Raw genomic sequence first — 19490 nt, 5'->3', positions numbered from 1 at the left:
ATATGTATTGATGGTTTGAATTCTATCTGCATTACATTACGTGAACAGAAAATTCTGTGCGTACATGTATTCATTTAATGATGAGGACACGACCAATGAGGAATACATGTGCATCTTTTTGCACAACGCTTATAAAGCGCACCTGTCCCGATTTCTGGCTCCTTCAACTTTAAATGTCGCTATTTATAACTTCTATATTTGGTGGACATGAAGACAAGTCACAACTATACAGCATTTTTCCCAGAAGTTTCTGTAGCTACTGTCTCTTTTTTTGCAGAAGGCATCTAGCGTGCGCGCGCTACACATGGACGACAACTCTATCGGATCCAGGGGTGCCAAGTGCATGGCCTTGATGCTCAAGGAGAACCTAAACATCACTGAGCTGGTCAGACATGGGGACGGGTCTTTACGCGGGATTATTAACAGATTTCAGATAGAGTTGTTTTTTATTTAAATAAGTTTATATATTTATTTAAACAGATCAAAGGTACCTTTTCACGTTTTGGTAAATTGAAAAAAAATGACACAAAAAAGTTTCAGATTCGCTTATTTTCGTTGTAGTTGATATTGGCGAGGAAACAACAATAATGAACATTTACTATGCTCTAACATATCCATCATATGCATCTTTTGCCGATTTAAAAACCTGAACATTTTAAAGCGTTACAAAGGCGAAACGATTAAATAATTTGGAGAGTTTTTTATTTATTTTTTTTTTTACACTACAAGGATTTCTTATATAAAGTATAAAATACATCACTCACTGTATGGATGGCAGAGTGGTAGACTTTTACTCCAATGATCACTTGTTCCAGTCCAGCAGAGGATTCTTTTTTTTTTTTTTAAATATATTCTTCTTTTTTACTGGGGCTATTTAGTTCTAATGTTTACATTAATGAATTTAAAGTATTAAATGACAAACTTCAATACATGCCGAAATCTGTAAAATGTTCCTTTAAGACATACATGTAGTTTTAATCTTTATATTATTACTCATTTTTAACGCAAAAAATATATTGAATATTCAAACAACTCAAACCCATTACGAATGCAGAAAAAATATAAAAGGTTTTAATTAAATTGAACATTTCAATCTTCGAATAACACCCCCTGTACGTCGATAATCTAAACTCAGTTGGATAATTCAAACTGAAGAAAAAATGTATGCCGAAACTGAAACTGAAACTGAAAGGTAGATGACTATTTTATCATTTCTGCTAATTTAGTAACTACAATGACGTAATTTTTCTTCATATGTGATAGTGAATGCCTGACACACACAGGCGTTTTGAATTTTGCAATGATTTAATAGTTTTCTAGTAAAAAAATATAAATTTGTCTTCGAAAAATGCTAATTTACATGAAATGCGACCTATGTGTTGAATCATTTACACGTTAATTGACAAAAGAGCGAACGAAACTGTAACAGAGATATGCCAAATTATATCAGGAATGTCCTTTAAAATTTTACTTTTAACACCTAGTGTGTTTCTGTGTTAAAAGCATGTGTTTGCAGGACGGGTATTAAACTTTATGGATAAATCCAAACTGACATAAAGACATCTGGCAGTTTGGTCATTATCCATCGACTTCTTGATGTTAGTTTGAAATTATCCCTACTCTAGTTAGGTCATTATCCAATTTGTATATTTTTGTCCCTAACAAATACGAATATATTGCGTTTTCGAGCATTTACGCCAATACTTTTCTGTACATACATACATGAAAGGTAAATACATTTAAGTCCAAGCATTAACACATTAAAAACCTTCGATTACAATTGTTTTTGGCCTTAACCCTTCGACAATTTCATTTACTTTTTCAAGATTTTCAAACATATTCATTTTATTTTGACGTAATTGTTTTACAATAGCGCATTGTATCCGGCAAATAACATTTTAGAAAAAAAACAACGTTTATCATGTCACAACTAAACATAAATAAACGTGTTCTTAGAAATAAATGATTGCAGTCTTTATTTCTGTCGCTATTTGTTTCTTCAGTTTAAATTATCCTACTCAGTTTGGATTATCGACGTACAGGGGGTGAATAAGGCCCTTACTTAAACGTTAGTTGATATACAATTGATTGAATATTAAAGGGGTCTTTTCACAGATTTTGACATGTATTGAAGTCTGTCATTAAATGCTTTATATTGATAAATGTAAACATTTGATCTAAAAAGCTCCAATAAAAAATAAGACTAAAACTAAAGAAATAAAAAAGTAACCCTCAACTGGGCTCGAACCACTAACTCCTGGAGTAAGTCTGTCGCAGAGACCATTCGGCCATCTGTGCTCATACAATAAGTGACGTATTTTATACTTCATATTCGCAATCCTCGTAGTATCACAAACTATAACGACAACAACAGAACTCTCCAAACTATTCAATCGATTCGCGTTGCAACGCTTTATAGTTTTTAAATCGTCAAAAGATGCATATAATGGATATTTTAGAGCATGGTAAATGTTCAGTATTACTGTTTCCTCACAAATATCATTATTACAACGAAAATTTGCTTATCTGAAACATTTTTTTAAATGTTGTCAATTTACCAAAGCGTGAAAAGGCCCCTTTAAGGAGTACTGCTCTGAAATTCGCTCAATGTATTTTAGAACCTCGCTGACAACAACATTGGTTTCCAAGGCGCCCGCCATCTTGTGAACATTATCATGGAACTGGACAAAATAACCAAACTGGATCTCTCTAGTACACATGCGCACGAGTGAATCACAAAGATGCTTAAATATGCACGAATATATGTTTGTCACTTTGATGTTTTAATGCACGTGCTCACGTTCGTCGCACTGTGATTTGTATAACTATAAGAGAATGCATGTACCAGCGTTGCTCACCTGTTAACACGTTTCATGTAAATGAAATATTAACACATGTGCACTCGTATGCAAGACCCGGAGTGTATCATAAAGATGAGTAATATTCAATAGCACGCGTATATCACTTGTATAGAATATCGGTACACTGGTATAGATATTGACAAGAGTGTCCTATCTAGATATATAAGTGCGCACGATTACGAGCATATGACGCAGACGTGATTGTTTATAGGCACATGTTCACTTTAATTTAACATCAACTTGATCGGAAATATGCAATATAAATGCGTTTGAATACAAACGCATAAGTTTTTCATTCTTATTTGTGGTTGATTGATTGATTTTATTTGGTAAAAATATGAACATTACATAGTTACTACATAATGCAGACAATATAAAATATATTATCACAGCAATATACATAGCAAACCATGGAATGCACACACAATACCAGGGATAACACAAAAAAAGAGAAAAATGATTATCACTTATTTCCATTGTGGTCCTTGATATTGGTGGCAGTAACCATGAAACAGTCATGTATTAGATATTTAATAATGTATATGTATCAAATATGTACTGTTTAATAAAGTATAATATTGATTAAGAATGAACAAATATAATCACATGTTCATTATTATCACAGAAGTTGCTTAAGAAAGTTACACACTGCATATGTAGTTAATAAACACACTTTGAAGCATACTATAAGTTTAAGAATAATTATGAGATCCTTGCATCTTAATTATCATAAGACTTAAAAAAGTATCACAGTATTTTAACAGAACATACAATTCATACTAAAAATTATACTATAAAAAGCTATAAAGACTCTAAAAACTGTTTCTTGATGGCACCCTTGAAATTGTTTGGTTTAGTTACAGCCCTGATGTTTTGAGGAAGATTGTTCCATAAACAGATACCATTATATGTAAAGGTTTTAGAACCAAAACTTCATACTCTTGGTTGGGAAAAACGACCAGAGTCTTCAAATGTAAAATTTTAAGCAAAATGATCAGATTCTGGCTGAGCTACCATATTAGACCTAGTACAACGACTATGTACGCCAGACACTGGCTTAAAATTCTCACCCATATACTCTGGTGCAAGGCCATTTTTAATCTTATGTACATAACAAAGTATGATCTGTTCTACTCGTTTTGAAACAGGCAGCCAACCTAAATGTGAACACTGTTCTTGACCAACATGTGATCTGTTATCCATATTCAGAACAAACCTAATCATCTTGTTTTGAGAAGTTTGAAGCCTATTTTTAGTGACTGAATAAGACCAGGGTACCAAAAAGAGCAGGCATAGTCAAAGTGGCACTGTATAAGGGACATGACAAGGAGTTTTCTGGTGTGCAATGTTAAGAACTTACTATTTCTGTATAGAAACTTTAACCTTGAGTTTGCCTTTGTAATAATTGACCTAGCTATGGTTTTACTAGACAGGAACTGGTCCAATATAGCACCTAGGTACTTAACAGAACTTGATGGAGTAATTGACACATTATTGCAAGAGACATTTAACTAAGGATTTGACCTTAGTTTGGGCTTTGAGCCAAACAATATAGATTCTGTTTTACCAAGATATAGGGAAAGTTTATTGTCCACTAACCACTCACTTATAAGTTCGAGATCGCTAGAAAGAATGGATTCAATTTCTGAAATGTGTTTACCAGCTACCAGGATGCCAGTATCATCAGCATAAAGTAAAATTTTATTTCTTACCACAGCGGCCATATCATTCACATAAATTAAAAATAAAAGGGGACCTAAAATGGAGCCCTGAGGAACACCACATGAGATGGAGGCTTCGGAGGACATAGTACCCGATACGTCAACAACCTGATGGCGATCGGAGAGATAGGAGGTGAACCACCTGACTGCGTCACTATGGAGACCAATAGCCTCAAGTTTCATGATTAAAATACTATGATTGACGGTATCGAAGGCCTTCTGTAGGTCTAACAATATCATACCAACCATCTTACCTTCATCCATCTTAAAACGAATATATAATCAGATAAATGGGTAAGGCAGGTGTCTGTAGAGTAGCCACGCCTAAATCCCGATTGATAGCTTTACAGAAGCTTTTTGTCATTCAAGTAACCTTCAACTTGGTCATAAATTACTCTTTCAAGGATCTTTGAGATGATACTTAAGACCGAAACCGGTCTGTAGTTTTCAACCTCAGTCTTAGCACTTTTCTTATAGAGGGGAATAACTCTCGCTGACTTGAGGTCATCAGGAACAGAACCCTGTATGATTGACAAGTTAACAATATGAGCAAGGGGACAAGATATGAAAGAAGCACTATCCCTAACAAATCTAGCAGGAATGCCATCCAAACCTGAGGCCTTATTAGCACTTAATTTATGTGTATGCTTTAAAATTGTATTTTCAGACACAATGGAAAATGAAAAACTGTTTGGCAAAACACCTTTAGTAGCGTAGTAATTACTTACAAAATTCATGCCATATTTATTAAAACTTTTTGGAAGTTTCTCAACAAGTATAGAAGCAACTGTTGTATAAAATGAGTTAATTTCTCAGCTAATGTAAATTTGTCAAAGGAAATTTGCCCATCAATCTGAAGCCCTATGCTACTTGATGAAGAGTTCCCTTTTTTAGTGGGAAGACCTAACTTCTTAAGTGTGTCCCATAGAGATTTAGAATTGTTTTTGTACTGTTCCAGTTTATCTGAAAAATAATGTTTCTTGGCCTTACAGATAAGTGACTGAGCTTTATTTCTCAAATCCTTAAAAGTATTAAAATTTTCTTCCATTCTATTTATCTTATATACACGAAAAGCTTTGACTCTTGCCCGGATACTATTCAAAATATCAGGAGTAATTCAAGGCTGAGTGCGTTGTTTAAATCTAACTTCTTTAACAGGTGCAATGCCATCAAGAACAGATAAAAATGTACTTTAAAAAATTATCCCAAGCTACAGAGACATTGTCGCATAGTAAGACACTACTCCAGTCTGTAGATAAAAGACATTGTTCAAAGTTTTCTTTACTGTAGTTTTTCAATGATCTGGTGTGTACATTGTAATGTTTACCAATTGACATATTTAATTTCTTGCGTGTACAATAAACAATACAATGGTCACTCATTGATGAATCATTGACTCCACTATGAGAAATTAAATCATTATCTGATACAAGAACTAAGTCTATACATGTTGATGAAGTATTACAAATTCTAGTAGGTTCTTGAATAAGTTGTGTCAAATTAAACATATTTGTAAAAGATTATAGTTTGTTAACCAGAGAACATTTGATTAAAACATTAACGTTAAAATCTCCCAATATGACGGTTTCATTTTCAACATGAACAAATTCTGAACACAATGTTTCCAGCACTTCAAAAAAGTTCAGTTGTGTTGGTGGACGATACATAGTGCCACAAAGTATTGGTTTACTTTTAGGTAGCAAAATGTCAATCCATGTGGCCTCAAGATCATTTCTCGTCATGTCATCTCTAGGGTTGAAAGCTAGGTCTTGTCGAATATAAGTACACACCCCGCCACCATGTCGATTCCTGTCGTGCCGCCTAATAACATAGTTTGGAATGGAGACTTTAGAGTCTGAAACTGTATCGTCTAGCCATGTCTCAGTAAGACATATACAAGCTGCACGTGTACGATTGGCTAGTAATCTTATCTCGTCTAGCTTGGGGATCAAACTTCTGACATTTAAGTTGTGATTTTGTAATTTCGTACACATAATATTAGCGGACCTTTTGTGTAAAAGCGCACGTGAAAATCTCTCTAAACTATCTTTAAATGCACGCAGAAACAGTATCCATATATGTAAAATATTGTATTGGTTTGCATGAATTCAAAAAGCACAAAACCGATAGACACAGTGACTTGGCAAGTTGTGCAGTATTTGATACGCATGCAACTTGTTTCGAGAATGTATCCATATGTGCCGCGTCATTTTAATCACGTGGTCTTGAGCTATATCCGGCCAGCGTAGCTCCAAACCAGCTTGCTCAATCGTGCAGTCTGGTCAGGAATTACTCTACCCGATATAACGTCAAGCTTCGGAATACCGTTAGGGCCATTGTGGTCGTACTATCGCGTTCTTGCAATCGAACTATCGCACTGTCGTCATTGTATTGCCGCATTGTCGCCATCGTATTGTCGCACTGTCGTCATTGTATTGTCGCATTGTCGCCATCGTATTGTCGCACTGTCGTCATTGTATTGTCGCATTGTCGCCATCGTATTGTCGCACTGTCGTCATTGTATTGTCGCATTGTCGCCATCGTATTGTCGCACTGTCGTCATTGTATTGTCGCATTGTCGCCATCGTATTGTCGCACTGTCGTCATTGTATTGTCGCACTGTCGTCATTGTATTGCCGCATTGTCGCCATCGTATTGTCGCACTGTCGTCATTGTATTGTCGCATTGTCGCCATCGTATTGTCGCACTGTCGTCATTGTATTGTCGCATTGTCGCCATCGTATTGTCGCACTGTCGTCATTGTATTGTCGCATTGTCGCCATCGTATTGTCGCACTGTCGTCATTGTATTGTCGCATTGTCGCCATCGTATTGTCGCACTGTCGTCATTGTATTGTCGCATTGTCGCCATCGTATTGTCGCACTGTCGTCATTGTATTGTCGCATTGTCGGCATCGTACTATCGCGTTCTCGCATTCTCGCCCTCTGGATTTTAATGTGTGACCACGATGCCCCAAACATTATTCCGTTTCAATCAATGTGTCGTAGAATCATATAGCTTCTGGCTGGTCTTGAACTACCGTGGCCGCAGTTGTCATAAGACCTTTTTGGCATTTTATATATGTATATTACTAAGGTTGACTAATGTTTTTAATTGGTATCAATGTACGTCTTGAATATTTTCATTGCAAACTTAATCTTAAAGTCAGAAACAAGTAAACGAACATTCAAATAATGAAGACATATTTTGATGTTCGGGTAAAGATTCTCAGGTTTTTTTTTCGACATTTATCTAAATGCTTAAATCCAAGTTATTTCGTTTACAGATAACGGTTTCAAAGAACAAGACGCTATACTATTCAAGCAACTTTTAGAGGTTTGTGATTTTACATTGAAAAAAGAAAATTCAATAATGTGTGCAGTCATTTTATAATATAATATATGCTACAAGAATCCACGGCGTGTCAAGAGACAAGGCTAAGCTTAAAGGTCGTAGACGAATTTATATGTCAAATATGAGCATAAAAGTAATAATCCGAACTAGACACTTCGCACGATTTGTTTTAATGACTTATTTTCTGATCATATGGCGACGAACTTATGCGCCGAAGACCAATGTTCTCAACTAAAAAATCAATGTCACCCTTTAATGTAAAATATATGGTAAATAAATATTAGACAGATTTAATCTTTTATCATAAAATTTAAAATAGCTATCCACAAATGTTTACCTTTGGTAACGACCTGTTGCCTGAAGGCCTGTGTTCCTAGGTCAAAGGTCAAGGTCACGCTTAAACGACAAGTGCAAAGACATGAGCATATTCGACCTTGTCTTTCAACCACAGTCAATGCCTGTACAAAGTGCCTCACTAGCCCAAGCTTGAGAGGACGTGTTGCGCTCGAAGAACACGACGCATTGTCGTTAAGAAAAAATGAGTCGCGTTCTGAGAAAACCGGGCATAATGCATGTGCGTAAAGTGTCGTCCGCACAGGCTAATCAGGGGCGACACTTTCCGCTTTTATGAAATTTTTCGTTTAATGAAGTCTCTTCTTAGCAAAAATCAAATTAAGGCGGAAAATGTCGTCCCTGATTAGCCTGTGCGGACTGCACAGGCTAATCTGGGACGACACTTTACGCAGATGCATTATACCCGTTTTCTCAGAACGCGACTCAAATAATGAAATAACATTATTTACAACGAGCTCGACGGATTGTCAAAGGGCATATTGTTTATGACAAATAACAAAGACTTAACGCAAACACTCATTTTCTTATTTCTCAAAACAGGAGACGCGCAACTTGCAGTACCTGAACCTGAGCCACAACAACTTCCGGGAGCGCGGTGGGCAGCTCCTAGGCGAGGCGCTCAGCTTCAACGACGGCCTGGAGGAGCTGGACCTCAGCTGGAACCACCTGCGGAGGGACGGAGTGATCGGCATCGCAGATGGGCTCATGGTAGGGGTTCCATGTTTGCTGTTTGTTTTTCGGATTATGAAAGTGATTAAACCGATGCCCAGTTATCCTCCTTGGTCAATATACCGGTAAGCGGTAAATAAGTTAACAATAAATCCATATAATTATGCCAGTAGCTAACAAGTGATAATTTTTAAAGGAGTATGAAGACCATAACAGTTGATTTAAAAAAAACGCAACCGGATATCTGTTTGAACTTTCCAACCCTGGATTGGTCTACAATATGTGCAATATCAGTGAGCAAGGCATGATCAAGAGAACTACATGTATAGTGGTTGTGTCAAGCAACTAAGATGTTGACGGTTTCGTTGTGCGGTATTAAAACGCACTGATTGCCCACTATTTTAATAAAATGTCTAGTAAACAGTTATTCTACGAAAGAGACCTACACGTTTGTATCTATTTTATTTTGATCTACCAATATTTGCCCAGCTTAAACGATTTTACTTCACACAGGACAATGCCTCCCTTAAGCGCCTTAACCTGGCCTGGAACGGATTCCACGTGGAGGGCTGCCAGGCGCTGGAGCGGGTGCTGCCCTTCAACGTCACCCTGGAGATGGTGGACCTCACAAGTAACCGCATCAACAGGGAGTGTGTCGCCGCCCTCTGTAGGGGGCTGGCCAAGAACGCTACGCTCAATACCATTATAGTATGTTACAATTAACAATTTGCTTCTAATACTTTTAATATCCGAAAGATGGTATTTTTGCTGGTATAATTTCCCCTGGTTGGTTTGTTTTTAAAATTTGTGTTTAAGCAAATATACGATCAAATGTTTAAACTGTTTTTAAAGAAACGCGGCTCTTAACACACCGGCAGGGTTGGCATATTGACCGGTCAATTGAGTATTCACCCCCGGAAACCCGATATGCTGTGAGAAGTTGGATGTGCTAGAAGAAGTTGCCGATAGATTTCGATGAATTTCGGTAGGGTAAGTAAATCCAGTTCTTTAACTGTTTAAAGGCATTTTTAAATTAAAATATATTTCGGTGTATGCAAAGGAGGTATTACCATGTATGTTAGAAAAATCCTGGTTATTAATATTCAGGATTTATTGAAATATGGCTATTTAAAGTCGACGATGCAGGGATTTGTCCCATATTTAGTACTTTATTTACATTTTTTTTAAGGTATGCCAGTGAAAATGTTTTGGCACCGACAATTATATTAACCAATGTCCCCGAGTAACATATCCCCCAGGGTTTCTTAAAAAAGTTCGTATTGGTGGAAAAATTCCACTTTACATTCAACATGTAGATGAAAAAATGATATGACATGGTGCTGTACAAAGATGTCGAGATATGACATGAATGCAGTTCATTTATAAACTTTAAAGCTCACTATTACAGCTGATTCATGCCCACTCTGATGCATTGTAGATCATTTTCATTGAACTTTGAGGTTTTATAATTATATCCGTTCTAAAGCTAAGTTAATTTCCTGCTTATTTGTATCTTTTTTTATTGTTTGAAAATCATTGTTAATGTAAAGCAATTGTGTGCAAAGCTGTCAACTTGAAGTCATGTATAATAGATCCAAATTTAGTTCACATTTATGAAAGTCTACCCATAATTGGAACTATAGGCAGAAAATATTATTATAAATGTTTAGATTGCCTACCGGACGTAAATTTTTACCTGTATGAATCAATTGCTTTACATTTACAATGATTTTCAAACAATAAAAAAGATACAAATAAGCTGGAAATTAACTTAGCTTCAGAACGGATATAACTATAAAACCTCAAAGTTCAATGAAAATGATCTACAATGCATCAGAGTGGGCATAAATCAAGTGTAATAGTGAGCTTTCAATTTTATAAATGAACTGCACTCATGTCATATCTCGACATCTTTGCACAGCACCATGTCATATCATTTTTTCATCAACATGTTGAATGTTAAGTCGAATTTTTCCACCAATACGAATTTTTTAAAGAAACCCTGGCGTATATGTTACTCGGGGACATTGGTTAATATAATTGTCGGCGCAAAAACTTTTTCACTGGCATACCTTTATAGAAATTTGTAAATAAAGTGCTAAATATGGGACAAATCCCTGCATCGTCGACTTTAAATAGCCATATTTTAATAAATCCTGAATATTAATAAGCAGGATTATTCTAACATAATGGTAATACCTCCTTTGCATACACCAAAATATATTTTAATTCAAAAATGCCTTTAAACAATTATAGAACTGGATTTACTTACCCTACCGAAATTCATCGAAATCTATCGGCAACTTCTCCTAGCACATCCAACTTCTCACAGCATATCTGGTTTCCGGGGGTGGTATTGACCGGGCCGGCGGTCAATACCCAGTTAAAAACAGTCAATACTGGCCATTACTGGTCAATATATACTGGTCGATTGAAAATTATAGCATTTAAACATCACAAAGGAAGACTTTTAGCTATTCTATATATTAAATCAATCATTATTCTGTAATTGATAAACACTTTTTGAGTTATTTATTGTAAAAAAAATCTTTAAAGCTGTAAAAAATTACTTCTTTATTATTTATGAAAACGGCCTCAAATACATAAGGACTAAGGCAATATATTTATCTCAGTGTATCACATCTGTTACTAAAGTATTATTACTATTTAAGTTACCATAGTATTTCCCTGATCTATTGATATATCTTTTTGATAAGCAGATGGACAAACAGAACTCTTGTGTTTTCTAGGGTTATAAATCTGGCCCCATACTGGGCCCTAAGCCTTAATTGGTAATAAAATGCATGCAGTGTTATGTCTCTGATATTGACAATGAAGCAAATCTGCCCTTTGGCTTTTTCATATCACTCAAACAAAAGGAGATAATTTGCTATTAATTTAATAGTTACTTCTAACTTGTCTCCTTTCTGTATTAAGAGAGGGTTTTTCCTTTCATATTTAAAAGTTCAATTGGTCTTCAAATCAATAAGCTATCAAAATGCTTGATTTTGCCAACAAATAATGTTTTCCAATTGTGGGTCTACTCTAGACTCTTCTTTTCAATTATTGTTATGCCCCCCTTCGAAGAAGAGGGGGTATATTGTTTTGCACATGTCGGTCCGTCCGTCCACCAGATGGTTTTCGGATGATAACTCAAGAACGCTCATGCCTAGGATCATGAAACTTCATAGGTACATTGATCATGACTTGTAGATGACCCCTATTGATTTTGAGGTCACTAGGTCAAAGGTCAAGGTCACAGTGGCTTGAAGTAGTAAAATGGTTTTCGGATGATAACTCAAGAACGCTTACGCCTAGGATTATGAAACTTTATAGATAGGTACATTGATCATGACTCGCAGAAGACCCCTATTGATTTTCAGGTCACTAGATCAAAGGTCAAGGTCACAGTGACTTGAAATAGAAAAATGGTTTCCAGATGATAACTCAAGAATAATTAGGCCTAGGATCATGAAACTTCATAGGTACATTGATCATGACTGGCAGATGACCCCTATTGATTTTCAGATCACTAGGTCAAAGTTCAAGGTCACAGTGACAAAAACCGTATTCACACAATGGCTGCCACTACAACTGACAGCCCATATGGGGGGCATGCATGGTTTACAAACAGCCCTTGTTTTCTTTTATTAATAATTATTTCTAATTATGTTGTTTTTTTTATATCAATGGAAAAACAAACAAAATAATTCACTGTTTTGTTTAAAAAGAATTTAAAGAAATCTTGGCTGAATACAAGACAAGTAAGGGTCGTGTCAAAGAGGTGCCATTTAAGGCCCTATTATTAGTTGTGTGTTACTGGTTTCTCCATGGAGATCAAGACATTACCTGGTGAATTTGTGACAGTTCAACAACGCACATTTTGACAATGCCTGTATGATGTGATGATGATGACATGTTCATATGTGTATAAACTTGTTTGATCTCAACAAAATTGAATATACTTTTAATAATGCACATCATTCTTCAATATTCAGTTCTCAAAAAAATGGCCAACTTTGACTTATTTGCAAAATTTTGAGAGATTGGCCTACAAATTGCACGAACAGGTATAAAATAGTGGTTATTAATAGCTTAAGACATTCTTGGCAAGTTGGCAACATGTCTGTTTAATTTATATTATCAATATTGTTTAATTAAGCATGGAATAAAAATCAAAATTGGGGGTAAAGTTCAATCGACCAGTATTGACCAGTAATGACCACTATGGGAGTATTGACCGGGCGGTTTTAACCGGTAAAAACCGCCGGTTAAAACCGGGGGCGGTCGATTGGTGCCAACCCTGCACACCGGTCATAGGGAAACTTTGATAACGGATTGCACTTCGATAACAGAGAACAACAAAAGCCACGCGCGGGAGGTTATTTCTTTAGCTGATGTGCATTTATGTTCTGTTAATTGGGTTTTCAGACACTGAACATTGTTTAGCCGATTAATGGTATAGCACTTCGTATTGCGAAGAAAAAAATCCGCGGAAGAACAACGGATTCTAAAATAACGATTCAATTCCATCGAAAATCAGCATGAACTGGATGATCAGTACGTATTTCAACAAAATAAAAATAATTCGAAATAAATCAAGGGCGCGTTTCTAATTCGAATTAAAAGATCAATATGTCTCCAATGTTACACCATGTCAACTATATATTTTTTTGACATATTTGAAGAAATTGAAATGTTTAAAGACTTGGATGCCACATTTTCATAGATATACTTTAGCCGACCAACTCAATGACAATAGCACTTATGTTCCTGATTACCCGAAACTTTTCAACATATATAACACACTACTTTTAGTGAACTGGAAATGCAACACGCTTTTAAATACTCTTGTAATAAGCAGGAAATAAATAACAATTTCTGTAATGACGTGAATTAAATATATCGCGTGAAGTTTCAATTTATTTTTCTTAGATATATTGTAACACTTAAGCTTATATACATGCCTCTCAATGTATGCTTCCTTGGTACTACACCGGAACTCTCGCCGGTCAATAACAAATCAGAGAGTCAAATTTGTTAAAAGTATCCGTCATCCGACCTGTCCGTTATCGTTAATTGAAGAGTCTACAACATCATGCATACCATGCAATAAAAATGCTCTGTATTGGTATCAAAATTTCAGTATTTTAAGCACAGTTATTACTTAACATGCTGGAATTGCAAACACTGTATTGCAAGTTCATACTGTTTTACCATGGAATGTTCTGATTGTTTGGTAAAAATCTACTATTCTTCGTGAGAATTCAGTCTTCACACCAATAAAGGAAACAGCATTTATCAACTTCACCTTGTAACCTGTCTCAAAAAATAATATTAAGGATATAAAGTTGAAAAAACCCTGAGGAACTTAACTTTTGCACGTGGCTTTTGTTTTTCCCTGTTATCGAAGTACCATCCGTTATCGAAGTATCCGTTTGACCAGCGTGCTTAATATCGTCGTAAACTGCTATCATATAATGATTGTTCTGCATGCTACATTCGTAGGAAGTGTGGTTTCCGTTTCTTTGTATTATGCTTGATTGGTTTTGACGTTTGCTTTTAATATTGTGATTCTTGCAATACGTTGTGTAGAATTAAACATATGTATTAGGGATTGTATACGATCGTAATACAAATTCAATTTTAAAGCTCATTAGATTTAGATGTAATCTATTAGAACACACATCTTTAACGATTTAAAGTATATTAATGAAAAGAGCATATGTGACTAATTGTCATTGTTTGCTATGTAACTCAATTTGGCGAACGTCGCATAAAGTTTTTTAGTTTGAAATAAGGGTTTCAAGAGATGTCATATATAATATTCACTGTTTATGAATTGTGACATAAGAACATTTTTTTATTTAAAGTTGAAGCTCAACCCCCTAACACAAGATGGCGTCCATGATTTTCTACAATTTCTCGCAGACTGCGAAACATCTGGTTTGAATTTCGTCGACTTTGGGGTACATAGAAAACGCTCAAATAAATGAAATATAAATAATGTTTATAGAAATTAGCAACATCTTCAAGAGAAGTAGTCATCTGAAACATTTTATTTATTCCAGTTAAAGAAAGTGTAAAGAAATTGACTGACGTGCTGTTGTGTTTTTAGAAAGAATTTGCATTTAGGTATTAAAACATCGTGTGCATGGTACGTGGAATTTAGGCATTAAAAAGTGAACGAGCATTTTATTGTCATGTTTTCCACCATAGATTCAGCAAGTCGAGCATCGCTGCCTCGCGAGAATAAACGAGATTCATCTTCAAGGGAGACAACTCGACGTCGTTCATGGTCACGTGGTAGGCACGCTTAAAACCAATAGTCCGGAGCTGGAACGCAATCTCATCGAGGAGCACCCGGCGTTGGTGTTGATCGAGTTCGGGCGACTGATGGGCTTCCGGGTGACGGACCTGTTTAACTCCCTTGACAAGGACGGCAACCGAGTGCTCGACAGAGAGGAGATACGAACAGGGCTGCGGGTACAGTGTGTTTATGTTATATTTCGTCTAGTTCTGTTTTGATAGATTGTGAAAAATATAAACTATGTTTCTTCTTCAAGAAGGAGATAAAGAGACATACTCATTTTGGCGCCTGATAGTTTTACAGTATTACGGCACATGAACTTAGGTCAAATGACAAGAAATAAGTACTACCCTGACTAATTTACAACCCGTATGTCCCACAGGAGGGAAGCCCATGATATTATTTTTAGTATTATTTTTTATATATATATGCTATAATAGATACACTCTATTATAGCATATATAAAAATAATACTATGAGCTTCCCTCCTGTGGTTTGTCCGATTACCAGGCAATCAGACGAACTGACCAGGTTTAGACACTGAGTGATTGAACTTGCCAAGCCTGCGTTTTACCGACCTATTACCAGACACGCTAACTAAGGTTCGATTACCAACCACGAGATCTGAGTTCGGATAACCAAACATGCCTTCTGAGGTCCGATTACCAGGCATGCGTTCTTTGGTCCGATCTCCAGACATGTGGACATTGGTCCAATTACCAGGCATGCGTAATGAGGTTCAAATACCAGACATGCGCACTGAGGTTCAATAACCAGACATGCGAACTTAACTCTGATCACCAGGCTGCGTACTGAACTCCGATCACCAGGCATGCGTGATGAGGTTCAATTACCAGACACGCGTACTGAGGTTCAGTAACCTGGCATGCGTACTGAGGTCTCATTACCAAACCCGCGTACTGGGGTCCCGTTAATAGGCATGAGTGCGAGAGTCCTTGAATATCCAGCATGTTTATTGAGATCTGATTACTAGCCATGCGTACTTAGTTATTATTATTAGACATGGGTGTTGTATATAATTACGAGTTATGCGTTCACATTTCTTATTACCATACATTTTACTGAAGTCTGATAACCAGCCAGGTGTACTGCTGTTGTTTTGTTCCAGCTGGCTAACATACCGTTCAGTGATGAAGGTATAGACATGCTGATCAACAAGCTCGACAAGGACAAGAGCGGCCAGATAGAGTACGAGTAAGTAAGCTATTGGATATGTGTGTTTAGGCAATTTCAACATACTTTAGAAATTTGTCACTTCAACGTCGCCTATTTATAGTTAGTTTAGTCAGCGTTTAGTAAGTGACAAATCTCGTATTCTTTTATCAGAAGGTTCTGAGTTATGCAGATAATAAAGCTTGCGGCTCCGTCAACAAAATAAACGCAACTACACTCAAAGATGAGTTATATTTTTTGTAATGGGGGATGTATACAAATTCTGATCATTAAGCTTAAATCCTTCATATTTATTAAACTCTTAAGCTTTAAGCAATTACTGCTTTTAGTTAAAACCCTTTTTTTTAAGAATAAGAATTATTTTCCTTTGGTTTACCACAATATGTTACAAATTCAATCCCTCCAATACTTTTGTCTGGCCGTTACTGTTAGTTCTCAGTCACTATCAGAGGTGTAAACCAGTAAGAGCAATCCTCATAGAGTAATTTATGCTGAATGGGTCAAGTTCCTCCCGGGTACTACTTCCCCGTACCCCGGGTACTTGGAAGTTTACTTACAAGTGCCCGGGGTACGGGGAAGTATTCTTCAAAGCACCCGGGGTACGGGGAAGTAGTACCCGGAAAAAGTGTACCCAAAATTGTTCGTACCCAATTTTTTTTTCGTACCCAATTTTTTTTTCGTACCCACCCACATTTTTTTTCGTAACCAAAATTTTCGTACCTAAAATTTTGGGTACGAATAAAATATGCCAAAAAAAATTTGGTACGAAAAAAAATTGGGTACGACAATTGTGGGTAAGGAAAAAAATGTGGGTACGAAAAAAATGGGTACGAAAATTTTGATTAAAAAAAAAATTGGGTACTAAAAAAATTGGGTAAGAAATAAATGGGTACGTAAACTTCAAAGTACCCGGGGTACGAGGAGGTAGTACCCGGGGGGAACTTGACCCATTCAGCGTAATTTATTATTTACCAATGCCATAAAGGTCTTGGCATTCATAATTAGCATTATTGATAAATAGACACTACTTTAAATAGATCTAGTATTTAATATCAAAATGTCAGTTTAGAGAAACGGATTGCAGACAAGTTATAAATTGCCATGCGTTTCCAGTTTTGCTTGCACATGTTTTAGCTTGGGAAACAATTTTGTAACCAGTTAATGATTGTATTGGAACGTAGTTAAGGTGTACATATATCAAACCTTTTATTTCGTAATGATACATAGATTTTCTTGGATCCATGTATGGCGTTGAGATTTGTTGGATTCGAATTTGTACGATTTGTACGAACTTCAAATCTAATCTAGGACGACACTTTACGCACATGATGTGCGGAACATTCAAATAGCCCCTATATCGCAGAGAGCGGTAGAAATTAAAAGTGTTTTAAGAGATTCGCGCTTTTTAGCGAGTTGCTGATGGCGAATCAGGAGTACAAGAAGCACCACAAAGACATGCTGTACGCGCAGAAAGGGGAAGGGGCCACGCGCGTGGAAGACACGCCCCTCTGGAGAATCAGGACACGCCTACAGAAACTCATGGCAGAGAAAATGTCAGACTTCGCGTCATTTAAACGTAAGCGTTGGTGATAAATACGCTAACATTTGCCTAACCGTATCATATGAGATTGTTTCCCTCTTTAACAAACTGTTCCGTTTATGGCTGATGACATGTTTAATGTTGGATGTTTGTAACATACCAGTACTATGATATCAAGTAAAGGTAGTGATGAAAATTGTTTTGCATATGTTAATACCTGTAGAATATCTACACAATTGTTTCATTAAATAGAGTATGTTCGCTTCTCGTCCCATTACAAGATCAATCAAATCATCGTTAAGTCTAATCCATAACAACCGGTTATGTAAAGCGCATCCTTCAACTACAATCACAACTCCATATCTTCCAGGTATTACTGAACAAATTGCAAAGCACATCCAGACGGTCAACGACGAAATCGAAGCGAAACGCGAGAAAATCAGCCGCGAGAGGGCGCTGCGACCCCGCAAGGTCAAATCAAGGCCGGTATCGTCACAGCCCGTTGACAACATACGTCCGGCGCCAAAACCCAACACCGACAAGAGAGACGACGGCGAAGGATCCGACGAGGAACTAAAAATAGCCGCGATGGAGTCTACGGAAAATGTCGCCGTCGATGATGACCTATCCGAGACGCCGCCAATGCGTCATTTGCCACCGCGTGCGCGTCAGATGTCAATTCAACTTCCGGTGCGTTTAGGCGCTTCCTCGCGAAATACAAACACAAGTGACGAGGGTCGCAAAAGCGGCGACATGACCCGCTTGAAAGAGGACATTTAACTGGCTAATACGTACTAGATGTGTGTGGGGTTTTCATGCAAGCAATAGTAGTATACAAGAAATAATAAAATTTTATCATATTCTGTTATAAGCAATAGTTATGATATTTTCTTCATTTTAAAGTTAACTAGTATTTAACATGTGTAATATTTAAACATTACTTACTGTTCGTATTATAAAAGCGTCATATAATATTATTCGTGTTTAATTTATTCTCAAAGAGACATATGTTTCAATGTTGTTGTTTTTATAATTAAGTAAAAAAGTAACCTACAATGTGGAACTGTTTAATTCATGAGAATTTTGAAAGCTAAAGTAGTTTGCCAAATTTCAAATACAAATAAGCCGCGCTCTGGGAATACCGGGCTTAAAGCATAAGTGTCGTCCGAGATTAGTCTGTGCAGTCCGCAAAGGCTAATCTGTCATGAAACTATGCCTATACTAACATTTCGTTGAGAAGAAACTTCTTGTGAACGAAATACTCCATAAAAGTGGAAAATGTCGTCCTGTATTAGCCTGGTTGGAGTGCACATGCTAATATTGGACGATACTTTACGCACATGTCCGGATTTTCATGAGCGAGGCTCAAATGTAGAACATGTGTATAAAACAGCAGGGCCGGATCCATTATTTGTGGACTGTTTCAATTTATTTATAAAATACTATACATCCCTCTCTTTGTTATAGATTCCCAACCAAATATCCTA

At 36.5% G+C, this 19490-nt stretch overlaps 1 protein-coding gene across 1 annotated transcript; it reads left to right on the top strand.

Moving 5' to 3' along the window:
- Positions 1-14838: 14838 nt before the first annotated feature.
- Positions 14839-19438, top strand: LOC127842931 (uncharacterized). Its single transcript, XM_052372731.1, has 5 exons — positions 14839-14928; positions 15179-15445; positions 16399-16484; positions 17873-18039; positions 18374-19438. Exons 2-5 carry the CDS (start codon positions 15356-15358, stop codon positions 18781-18783), a joined length of 753 nt encoding a protein of 250 aa, XP_052228691.1. The 5' UTR covers positions 14839-14928; positions 15179-15355; the 3' UTR covers positions 18784-19438.
- Positions 19439-19490: the final 52 nt, after the last annotated feature.

This window comes from Dreissena polymorpha, chromosome 8, assembly GCF_020536995.1.
Source record: "Dreissena polymorpha isolate Duluth1 chromosome 8, UMN_Dpol_1.0, whole genome shotgun sequence".
In the NCBI taxonomy this organism is placed as follows: Eukaryota; Metazoa; Mollusca; class Bivalvia; order Myida; family Dreissenidae; genus Dreissena; species Dreissena polymorpha.
The sequence above is the reverse complement of the archived record's forward strand: the minus strand, read 5'-3'. Positions and strand labels throughout refer to the sequence as shown.

Bases quoted from the DNA above. Each gene is read 5' to 3' on its own strand.
- LOC127842931 (XM_052372731.1), top strand. From the start codon at position 15,356: ATGGGCTTCCGGGTGACGGACCTGTTTAACTCCCTTGACAAGGACGGC. The intron at 15,446-16,398 runs GTACAGTGTGTT...GTTTTGTTCCAG, and splicing joins AGATACGAACAGGGCTGCGG to CTGGCTAACATACCGTTCAG. The intron at 18,040-18,373 runs GTAAGCGTTGGT...CATATCTTCCAG, and splicing joins AGACTTCGCGTCATTTAAAC to GTATTACTGAACAAATTGCA.